Source organism: Dysidea avara, chromosome 12 (assembly GCF_963678975.1).
Source record: "Dysidea avara chromosome 12, odDysAvar1.4, whole genome shotgun sequence".
NCBI lineage: Eukaryota > Metazoa > Porifera > Demospongiae > Dictyoceratida > Dysideidae > Dysidea > Dysidea avara.
The window spans coordinates 21191326-21203701 of NC_089283.1; the positions used below are offsets into that span (position 1 = coordinate 21191326).

Below are 12376 nucleotides of genomic sequence, written 5' to 3' on the forward strand. Positions count from 1 at the left end.
TTGTCACTTGAACAGGGACATGGGGCATGCTTTGGGTGTAACTAATCACTGGACTGGACTACTGGACCAATATATTTTTAGTTTTACATAAACTAAGATTGGATTTATTGAGTCTTGCTAGCTGTGAGCCTTGGGAACATTCAGCCCACATGCAATGCAATAAGCAGAAACTAACTTCTATCAGTTTCATTATGCTCTGCCCCACTTTTAAGTCTTAATATTTACTCCTTACCGTTATGCCACAGGGTATGTGATGGCAATAGTTAACCAACGATTAAGTTTTGGAGATAGCAGTAAGCTTGTATGATGCTATTCTAATAAATTCAATCACATATACTAGTCACACAGGCCAGTTTGCACCTGCCGTAAGCTATCATTATGGCAGAAAAAAACCTACAGTTGTGTAATAATTGGAAGGAAGCTATAAGCATGTCCTAGGACGGATCACTCTATTTTATACCATTGGTAAGTTGAGTTGTGGATAACCATTGCTATCACATTCCATACAACACTATATAATATAGCATATATGTGCTGAAGAACATAATAAGTAGTGAAATTCTTAGAAGAGAGTTTTCGCTTATTCTACTGCTCAGTTCAGCAGGCTGAAGGCCCTTAACACTCAATAAATCCAACATTAGCATGTGCAAAAACAAAACAAAAAAATGTCAGTCCGGTCCAGTGATTAGTTGCACCTAAATGCTTTGTTAAGTGTCACTTTGTAATAATTTTTTATTGTCTATTGTCACATGAGTACCAATTCAGTGGAATCTCTCCACTATTACGGACATTTTGGGACCATAAAACTTTGGCCACTTTTTGATGTAATATAGAGGTTTTCCTCTTTTGGAGGTAAAAATGTATTAACCAGACCTGTTGGGACCAACATATTTGTCCTTATTATGGAGGTTTTTTCTATTATGTCCTTAATTTGGGGAGTTTGTTAAGAGAGGTTCCACTGTATGCACTATGCAGTACTACACTAAAACCTCTCTAATCTGACACCTCTGTAATCCAGAATACCTCTATAATCTGACATTGTTTTGTATACCAAAAATACTTTTTTCTATGTAATATACGTATACCACCTCAATTATCCAACATCCTTGCTAATCCGACACAATTTTCATATCCCAATGAGTGTCGGATTATAGAACTAGGTTTCACTGTATGCATGTTAGTAAGTGTGTGTACAACCTTCAAGGCCACTGATTTGCTAATTTGTTTTCTTTGCAACAGATAAAAGATCATTTCTTGAGAAGTTTATTTTTGCATAATGCACTTAAGCATCACTTCCTATGCTACTTCTGTTACTAATAGTCTCATTGAGATTGGAATTGTCTTAGTTTTAAAAGCAACATGCACACAAGGAGATTGCTATAGTTTAACCACCTGTATGTGCAAGCACAAATTCTGAGCTAAAATTTTAGTTGGAGATGTATGATTTGAATGTACATGTACAATCCCCATTTTAAAAGGGCAAGTAGAATTCTAGGAAAGTGGGAATAGGAATGACCAATGGAAAATGTCTGATAAAGGTGATCATGTTAATATACAGGTTGGTAAAACACAATGCTTGTAGCACTGTCGAATCCTTTTGTATATAAGTGCCCCAGTGATCAAAACACTCTAATAGAGCAGTCAAGAATGTTCTGTTAACTATCTCACCAGGGACTCACAATGATAGCCCATTAATATACGTAGCTGCCATAATTAGGTATATGCTAGCTACAGTAATTGTCATCAATGCTGAAGCTGGCACCTCCTTTGAAACTATGAACATTTAAAAGATTCTATTATGTACAAGAAGAGGTTCACAAAGTATTCTGGTTGACTCACAGTGCCTGTTGTAGGATTTGGAAACTGTACCTACTACTTTCAGACTCCCCATTCATGACTGTTCATATTGTCCTAATTAGTCTCCTTATTGGAGTCACCTCAGCTTCAAATACTGCAACTACCACATACATCACCAAGTAATCTCACACCACTCACTGGCACCATTGAAGTAAATTAGGTATGCTAAGTCATCAACACTGAAAGTTAGTCACTCCCTTGATTTTGAAGTACAAATAAAACATGAAGAGGGCATTCTAATTAACTAACAGTGCATGCCTACATATACAAGAAGTTGTACCTGCAATCTCAGGATCAAAATATTCTTGACTGCTCTATCTTGACTGCTCTTAGGCAAATGATTGCAAAGTGTTTCGATTGTTATAGCAGAAGGATGCTGCAAAGAAGCACTGTGCTGTAAAATCCAACCTGTATATTGACATGATGACTTTTGTCAGAGATTTTCAAAGCAGTGCCATTAATCATTCCTGTTCCCATTTACCTAGAATTCTACTTACCCATTTTAAATGTATAAAATTTGTTTATGCCATGGAGCACTACGATAAGTATAACAATAAAGTGAAATATTGGGGGTGACAAGATTCATCTATGAAATTAAATGACTTTCCCCAACAAATAATCATCTGACTTCCATCTTTCTGAACTTTCATGGGTGATAAATTCTGTCAATCATCACCTTGAATTTAATTATCGTTCCTCAGTGCTGGTGCCAGAAGCCTTGAGTCGCTTATAGGCTCCTTGTTACCCAAGCCACCTCACTGAGATCTTAAACAGCTGGAAGCTAAACCTCATGTTAAATACATCAGAAAATTAAGATACTAAATATGACTTCAAAGTCCATACACATACGTATGACCTGGATTGTGCAAATATCACATAAAAGTAATATTATTGTTTGTCTTTTGTTAAGCTATAACTTACTGGAGATTAAGAGCATAAGCCACTCATTACCTACTGTGCAATTCAGAATGTTAATTCTCATTACTCAAACATTTTCATACATGTAAGTCATCCAGCGTGACATAGCCTATAGGGATTCTTTACTTTTGTTGTACCTTAAATAATAATTATTAGTTAAATAAGTTTAAGAGCCATTTAATTCAACAATAACAATCTACTCATATCTGTGTCACATCACAGCCTACACAAGTCGCAAACACCTAGCTTACATACTTTGCAGTTACAGACCAGTTAATTTTATACTAAGAGACCACAGTTGCTCAGCCGCCAACTCATCCAAAGCTGCCGGTGATGGCTCCTTCTCTTTACAATCAGCAAAATAGCGACCAGAAACTCCTTCCAACTCTTCAGCTACTGCACAATAGATATTTGTCTGGGCACCTTGCCATGGTGTCTTCACCATGAGCAAAACTACAGGCATTAGGATGATCTTCATCAACCATCGTAATTTCAAATGTCGTCCTAATTCAGTATAAATTACTCCTGGATGAAGACAGTTAACAGTAACATTTGCTCCAGACAACCTCTTGCTTAATGCCAGTGTAAAAAGATTATTAGCTAGTTTGCTTTGAGCATATGCAACTCCAGGATCATAACTGTTTTCGCTGTTAATGTCATCAAAATTAATTCCTTTTGCTCTTGTGTGCGCACGTGAAGAAACGACAACAATTCTGCTAGCTGGGGACTCTTTTATTCGGTCAAGTAACAGATTCGTTAACAGGAAATGTCCCAAATGATTGACTCCAAACTGCATTTCAAAACCATCCTCAGTTTTCCAGTAAGGACATCTCATTATACCAGCATTGTTAATCAGAATGTCAATCCTGGATTCCTCCTCCAAAATTTCTGCGGCAAACTTCTTAATGGAAGCAAAGGAAGCTAGGTCTACTTGCTTAAAACTCACTTCATCGCTCTTGCTCGCTCTTTTAATTTCCTTCTCTGCTTGTTTTCCTCTCTCTACGTCTCTGCAAGCAAGAATCACTTTAGCGTTTCTCTTGGCAAGATCAATGGCTGTCTCCTTCCCTATACCAGTATTAGCACCTGTAATAATAACAGTCCTGCCGTCTAGTAATCGCTTCGAGTAACAGACACCGCCATTGAAGTAGCGTCTCAACAATATGAGAACTCCTCCTAGAGCTACTACGCCAACAGCCACAAAATTGTATGGGTACTGATTTATAGGCATCGCTCTACAGTTCGTCCGCCGACTCCTTACTCCTTGTGATCTCCCCTAAAAGGTCACTTCCGTTAATAACGTGATCAGTAAACGTTAACTAAATCGTATTGATTGTGGTTTTCAATTCGTCCACTAGTGTTTGAGTATTTCTATGGATCTGTGCGTTGGATGTGCTCCACTGGTGTTTGGATACCCTAGGAGAATATAAACGATAAAAACTTGTGAGTACTGGTGCAATAATTGTATGGAGGGAGCACTACACTACAGCACTTAATAAGCGCCTATAAGTTTAATTAATAGTTTTATTTTAGCGCCCAAGACGTACATAATATTGGTATGGGGGCCAAAAGTGAACTTGTAGCAATGGATTTGTACAGACCATACTGGCAGTTAGATACTCCCCATACAAATTCTGTAATCTTGCATCTGGTGTTGTAAAGCAATAAAAAATAAAAAATATTGACTCATATTGTGAGGAGGCTAATTTTTTTGGGGCCTGGAGTTAGGCCACTATTTAATGATTTTCTGCACCCACATGTATTTTTACTACCGCACGTATTTCCCCATTATTAAAGATTTACCATTATTTCATCTTATTAACCAAATATTAGTATGTGCAGTTCAGCTTTCAAGATTGCTGCATGATAGCTACCTTGCGCATTGTGGCCAAGAGAATGTGAAAGATTAGTGCAATGAAGTTTATAGGTAAGAAGCTGGTTCTCGAGTAGAACTGTGATCACTGATGAAGGACGACAGGATAGTTGCCAAACTAGCTAAGTTAGCAAATTGCCTATTATGCAGAGAGTATTAGGCCCTAGAGAGTATAGAGGTATGAAAATATGTCTGTAGGGAGTGTAGCTAGCTATTGTGGTAAGTACTAGGGATAATGGGTAATGGTAATGACCTGTCCGCCCACACTTTATGTTTGGAATTTTCTGATGAAACACAGAAAAATAATCACTAAATAGTGGCCTTGGCAGCGAAAACTTTATCCTTGAAATGTTTTTGGGATTGTTGCAAAAAATTAACATTACTCAACCTCCTTGCCCCTCAACACTTTCACACCTCAGATCAAAGGAATTCCAAATTATGGGAATAAATAAAGCTCATGTAACCATGAATTGGAGTCTTGCAAGAAGCACTCAGATGAAGGCATTTCGGCATCTTTGCTATTCTATGAGATGGGAAATGTTTTTATTAAAGGTGATAACTAGTAACGTTTTGCGGTATACTGGTCATAATTTTTTCTCCTTAATCCACCTTTTCAAACACACTTTATGTAACAACATAAAACAGGCTGTAGGACCAGGTGTCCTACAGACCTTCAGCACTTGTGCTGTACAAGTGGTAGTTATGATTAGTAGTACAAGCCATAAACCAAACAGATAAACTGTATTCATTAGGCTCCATCCCTTTTCTTTTGATAGCTAGGACATTATGTCTGAGCAAACTGAGTTATGGTCAGACACAGAGGTGGCTATTTGGATGGTAAATGTCTATTGACCGACTGTTATATTTGTCTCTGTTATAGCGCATTCGCAAGTGTTTCGGCATGTTTTTTAAATATGTTTACATACCACAGATAACACGAGTTAACTACTGTGTAACAAAGTTTACCCCTTTAGTATATATTATAATTAATCTTTAAGCAGTGCAAATTCCCCAAGATTCTCAACTTTTTCCATGGTATCCTTAGGACTCATCCATTTGTTAAAACAAACGTAGCTACAATGTTACATGCTGCCTAACCAACTTTCAGGCAAGTACAAAAAAGAAACCAGTGGTTACACTCATATTGGCATGAGCGTGTACTTACCTGACGGAAGTGTTACATGTTATATGAATGCCTGCAGCCCTCAAGCTTTGGGGATACATATCAGTCATGCCCATGTTGCAACTATTACATAACCCCTATGATCTGTACAAATGCTCGACACAAGAGCTAAGCTAACAAGTGCAGTGATTTTCCAGCTTCATTTAATGTGTATGTGTTTTTAGGAAGTCAAAATGACAGAGTTGGTTCCACCGGTGATATCAAATGAAAGAATTTCTCAGATTGTGCAAGCCCATTACACTGTTTCCCCTATAGACCCATCCTGTATTAAGCTACTACATGGATATGAAGACCGCAACTATTACATAAAGGAAATGTGTATAGATACAGAAAATAGTAGTGGCAAGGAGTATGTTTTCAAAGTGATGAATCAAAAAGATTCAAAGTTTGCAGATTTTTTTGAAGCATTGTCTAAGCTAATGTTCTTTATAAATACAGAGGGTTTGAACTGTTCTCTTCCTGTACAGCCAGTTGATGTTCCAGAAGGGAAATTTACTATTCCTTTGAAGAAAAGTTATATGTTAGAGACTAAAATGAAAAAGGATGTCACCTATGTGGGATTTCTGCTAACATATGTGCCTGGAGTTCCCATATCTGAAGTTGAGTGCTCACCAAAATTTCTGTATAGTATTGGAGAATTTGTTGGTAAATTTAGCACTTCACTACAGGTGTGTGCAGGCTATGTATTTGTTAGTTTGTTTGTGTGTCTGTCTGTCTGTGTGTATGTGTGTGTGTGAAGATAGGTATGTTGTACCAAGATTGTAGTTTACCATATAACAGTAGAAGCTTAGACTGAAATTGACAAATCTTCAGTTTATGACAAACTATTTGTTGACGAAAATCACAGTATGATAGATCTAATGATGCCCATGCACTGGTACAAGTGCTTAACTGCTTAAATTAATGTTTGACATTATTTATGTTGATTCTTTGAATTCATGAATGTTTTTCTTCCATCAAAGCTTCCTGCTGTATGGCGGTGCTTACTGTATTGCTATCAATATGACTATGGATTGGCACCTAATTTGAGATGTTTAATTTTCTTTGACTGTACTACTTGACATGGACGGTCAAAAGAATACTTATTGTGTGTAGCTCAGACTCAGTAGTAGTTTGGTGTTAGCCAGGCAAGTTAGCTTCAATAGAGAATATATATGCATGCTATTATTCAAATGAAAGTGCCTCATCTAGTGATGTGAACGACCATCGTAAATCCCAAGAATAGCAAAAACTAATTGGAGCCATTACCACTATATGCAGAGCTTAATTTCACCAGGGATACTGCTTACCAGGTAAAGAAACCTATTGCCCTGAAGGAAACACCTGTAGCTAACTGGTTTACTGAACACATAATGAAGTGAGCTGTACATTTTGCTATAGGCCACAACAAATTTATTTACTGTCGTTATGTAACACAGAATTGTATCTTTATATTTTTGTATGCATATCAGTACTCACTATTGGTAACGTAATTCACTTGACTGTTCAATTAGAGTACACATTATAAGTATTGTGTCGTCTGTTACAATGTATATTTTTCAAGGGGCAGTCACCTCTTAGACTGCATGACTGTTGGAGCATGTTCAAAATAGGATCAAGCAATCAAAGTTTTTTTTTTTTTTTTTTTTTTTTTGTAGCAATCAAGACATCCTCGGAGTTGGCAATGGAATGTTGTCAAAAGCTTACTTTAACTCAAGAATTTACTTGGCTTTTATGGTAGACAATCAAGGTATCAAGATTCTTTTGTAAGTGAAATCAAGCGATCAAGGTAAACTGAATTTTGATGATCAAAATTTTTGATACCGGTTGCAAGTGTTTCAACCGGCTGTGTAAAAGTGACTACCCCTTGATTCTGGAAATCACAGTCCTTTGTAATTCTTACTATTAAGTACTTCAGCTTATGCAAAGTACCTGTTTATTGTATAATGCTATACCTAACACATAATCTTGATTGGACTAAATGTTGTCTATTATCTATTTTATAGAAATTCTCCCATCCATATTTAGAAGCCAGATATTTGTGCTTTGATCTCAAACATTTTCTAGACAACAAACCAATTGTGAAGAAGGTGACTGTTACAGAAGACAAACAAATGTTTGAATCTGTCTTCAGGCTATATTCAGAACATGTTAAACCAAAGTTGGCTTCTTTCAAAATAGGAGCTGTTCATAATGACTTGAATTGTGACAATCTCTTGTGCATTAAAGAAAGCAACGGAAATCCTTTGAAGCTATCTGGTGTTATTGATGTAATGGATACAATTATTTCTCACTCCGTGTTTGATGGGGCTATCTGTATAGCCTATTTAATGATGAGTGACTGCACCAATCCATTAGAGTACACCTTACCCCTTGTATCTGGATACCTTAATAACTTCTCCCTGAACGATGAAGAATTTGGTTGCCTTTACTATCTTGTTGTTGCTCATCTGGCACAAAGCTATCTCCATGCAATGCAGAGTCAAACAGTGGAACCAGATAATTCTTATCGGGCAAGGTTTCTGCATAACAGCTACACAGTATTGAAATTGCTGTTAAGTACTCCAAAGCAAAAGGTTGATCAAATGTGGAGACAGGCTCAATTAAAATCATTTTAGATATAATTTGATGTTGGCTTGTATGATTTTTTGTAACAATACTACATCAGGCCTTAATTTAATTTTTAAGGTGCTGAGGATAAATGTCCTTACATATTCACAAATGTACAGACATAGCGTCAAATTGTACAGACATAGCGTCAAATTGTACAGACATGAGCTAGAGGAGCACTTTGTATAGACTGCTGGAATTGGAATAGGGAGTTTCCATTGAAAGTTTTGAGGTTAAACACAACCACATAGCTGCAACATATCACCAGACTGTGGTCATAACAGCTGCTGGTGATAGCAGTACACAAAGGGGAGGTGGCATTGGTAAATCCTTGGGTTGGGAAAATGTAGTATCTCCTACCAACCAAGTGACAGTTATTGTTAGCACTACAAACAAACATGCACACATCAGCTTTTATGGTACCACTATTGGTTTTGCAAGGACATGGGTGTCCGCCCAAAACTAATTATGTGCAGACATTGTGCTATTTGTGCGGATTTTGTGCGGATTTTGTCCGTTGACCGCACGTTAATTTAAGGCCTGCTACATGCACAGTTTGTGCACTCTAATAGCCAATTGATTTCTTTGATACCGCACGATATATTGTGTAGCGTAAATATTTCGAGGAAGAAAATTTTCGCTGATTTCGAGGTTTTGGGGTTAACAGCGAAATTTTTATCTTTGAAATATTTAGACCTCCAGTACATTTTTGGGTTTGTTTGCAAAATCCACTAAAAGTTTAAATTAGGTAGCATTGCTCAACCTTGAAATATTAAGACTCAGTCAGGTAGTGAATTGCACGGCCAAGGGAAGTAGGGTGCACGACTGCCATATGTTATTTACAAAAATCACTAACTTTAATATAACGTTCACCCAAAACCAACCTTTAAAACTATTCTCTAGTAAAACACATCTCCTGATACAACACAATCTTTGGTATAATGTCATGTAAGCATTCATACAGTGTACTATATAGTAGGGACCACAAAGGTATGGACATGGCCCATGATAAAACATCACCCAAAAACCAGCCTCACTTTTCCCTTACAATGATGAAGCAGTATTGGTTAGGTAAAACTAAGCCCAAAAAAGTCTTCAGATTTACCCAAAACCCTTTCAAAAAAGTTGCTATGAAATTTTTAAAAAGTTATTAAACAGAATTTTCTAGTGACTGACTGACTAACTGACAAGCATAGCCGTAACTCAATAACAACTAAGGCTACAGGTTTGATTTTTCACTGTTCGACGTCGCTTCAGCCAGACACGTGCCTTTTGGCATACCGGAGTACGTACAATGCATTCTACCAGTGTCCTCCTTTGTGTCCGCTATACACAAGTGCACTAAAGAAGTCAAAGATTCATCTTATTTTACTTTAGTTAGACCAGTGCTTGATTATGCTACAATTATATGGGACCCCCACCAGAAATATCTAATTGATAATATTGAGAAGATCCTACGAAGGGCAGCAAGAAGACTATCGATTGACAAGCAGTGTTTCAGGCATGATATTGGCATTAAATTGGTTTTAACAGTAGGCTTACCATGTTTTATCACCTTGTAAAAACAAATTCATCTATCAACGTACCACCTCACCACACTCCACTTACCTCTGCTTACAACACCCACCAATTCCATCCTCTCCACTTGACAGTACCATGTTCATCCACAGCATATTTTCAGATTAGCTTCTTCCCTAAGACCATCTGACATTGGAACAAATTACCCCACCAAATTATTGAATGTGATTCACTCAATGAATTTTCTGATAACTTACATTTTCACTGACAACCAAAGCTGGACCTAGCATATATAACTGGTGCTTTACAGCCAAAACCATGCATGGGTACTATAAGCTACAATTTGTTTGATCGAGTGTCAGTTTGTTTTTGTAATTGTAATTATACTAGACAGGGAGTCCATTCAACAATATTAAAATACTGAATTTCAGTGGAAACAGACAAGTGAAAAAGAAAAACCAGTACAATACATACACATTACACAAAAGAATGCAATTATTGATACAACAACCTATAAGGGGTGGATCTAGGCTGTTTAAAACCTACTTCTGAGAGTTTCTGATCTACTGTACAATATGTCATGTTTTCACCAATAGTTATGTAGTTAGCTATGATAGATTAGTCTACTGAATTTTTATGATTAGCTACAAGTATTTAGCTAGCTTTATAGCTAGTCATTTGCTTCTTCATAGCTTGGCATTTCTGCTTCATTATCACTATTACCATCACCTTCTATATCCTCTTCTGTTTGCTCTGTAGTCTTGGAAGGTTTACTGCTATGTCAATATCAGGAGTGGAGAACAGTACTCTAACTTAACAGAACAGAACTCTAGCTAAGTTGGGGATGGGCGGGGGCAAACTCATATGAGGTGGTTAACATTCAGGAAGTATCTAACTACACCTTAGTGCACAAATCACAATATTAGGGCATATATACCTCACAGGAAAATTTTGAAGGTTGGGATTGAATTTGAGAACAATTTCAGTGGTGCATGCGTACATGAATACAGTATTCCTCAATGACCGTCATTAAGTACTGTACAAGTAGATATCAATAAATGAAAGGCCTTTGAACTACACACATAAATTTGTAAAATTAATGTACATGTCGTATCTCTAATTGCAGATAGGTTTGGATAAATTTCATCCTAAAAAACAGCGTATTGTTTAATGTTTCAACTGAATGTTCTGTTAGAGTAGATGACTGTTCTATTAGAGTATCTCAATCTTATGCTCTCAAAATACTTGTGATCCTTGAGTTTTACTGCTAGAATAGTGAAAGCACCAGTTAGCAGATGAGCATTGGTGAGTATGATTCGTGTGTTATGTCCTATGAGTGTATATAGTTGTAGTTAAGGAAAAATCAGTGTTATACTAGTTGCCTAAGGGCTGGACAGCTGTTCTGAAGTAAGCCCAGTCCCAAAGGGGTATCTGGAAACCCCAGTAACCCCCCCTAAAACTGCACCGGTAAGCACATACACAAAGTAATAAAATTGTAGTCTCCCCATCAGTTGATCTACAAAACAGACCAACAATAATAGAAACTCTTTCCGAAATTGGTAGAAATTCTGGGAACAAGGATATGATCAGTTTTATGATAACATGTTGATCTGTCTTATCTTCAAAACATTGAAAAATACCTCATTGCATGTGTATTATGCATGATGAAGAATATATACGTATGGGTTTGAAAACCTGAATAACTGTGGTGTTTTTGTCAGTCATGATCAGTTAAAGCCAAAGATGGTGGCAACTTTTTAAGAAATACATTATATTATTTTTATGATGCTGTCTCATTTCACATTAAAACATTTCAATGATCATGAGTAAACTGGACCATTAGTCGAGTTTATCTCAGAAAATTAATTTCCTAAGTTAACACGTGTAATACTTTTCAAAGCACATACACTGTAATTATTTAAGTGTCCAACAGTCAACTGCACATAAAATGCCTACTTGTTCAACCACAAAGTCTTCCTAAGGTGATATATAGTATAATAGAAAAGTGTGTTTCATTCACCAAACTACGTATAGCTACATACCAACCCCAATGATGAGAAAGAATAACGTATCATAATGAAAAGTCTGTGTCCACATATGACCTGGAGTGTGTGACATTACATAAACCTATTTAATGCAAACAAAACTATTTTTGTGTAGTAGATTTGGTAGTACGTTGTAAGTGCATGATCCAAATAAACCACCTAATGCTTCCTATAATTAAGTAGCTATACCACAATATTTATGACCAGAGCTGCAAAAGTTTTGAATTCTTTCAGTACTATGAATTCTTGAATTCTTCCAATATATATGGTTCATCAAAAATGAGAGCCACAAGTCCACAGGATTCCCTTCACTGCAAAAAATAAAGCGTGTCCTGCACAATAACAATAATTATGTCACAATTAATATACATACCAATTGGCATATTGACGTTTATA

General features: G+C 36.7%; 2 protein-coding genes across 2 annotated transcripts; one reads left to right on the plus strand and one right to left on the minus strand.

Moving 5' to 3' along the window:
* Nucleotides 1-2936: 2936 nt before the first annotated feature.
* On the minus strand, nt 2937-4091 carry LOC136240664 (retinol dehydrogenase 13-like). The gene has a single exon (XM_066031687.1). The coding sequence runs from the start codon at nt 4001-4003 to the stop codon at nt 3038-3040; it is 966 nt and encodes a 321-aa protein (XP_065887759.1). The 5' UTR covers nt 4004-4091; the 3' UTR covers nt 2937-3037.
* Nucleotides 4067-8517, plus strand: LOC136240663 (hydroxylysine kinase-like). Its single transcript, XM_066031686.1, has 3 exons — nt 4067-4215; nt 5993-6496; nt 7814-8517. The coding sequence occupies exons 2-3, from the start codon at nt 6002-6004 to the stop codon at nt 8423-8425; spliced, it is 1107 nt and encodes a 368-aa protein (XP_065887758.1). The 5' UTR covers nt 4067-4215; nt 5993-6001; the 3' UTR covers nt 8426-8517.
* The last annotated feature ends 3859 nt before the right edge of the window (nt 8518-12376 follow it).

Bases quoted from the DNA above. Each gene is read 5' to 3' on its own strand.
- LOC136240664 (XM_066031687.1), bottom strand. From the start codon at position 4,003: ATGCCTATAAATCAGTACCCATACAATTTTGTGGCTGTTGGCGTAGTA.
- LOC136240663 (XM_066031686.1), top strand. From the start codon at position 6,002: ATGACAGAGTTGGTTCCACCGGTGATATCAAATGAAAGAATTTCTCAG. The intron at 6,497-7,813 runs GTGTGTGCAGGC...TCTATTTTATAG, and splicing joins AATTTAGCACTTCACTACAG to AAATTCTCCCATCCATATTT.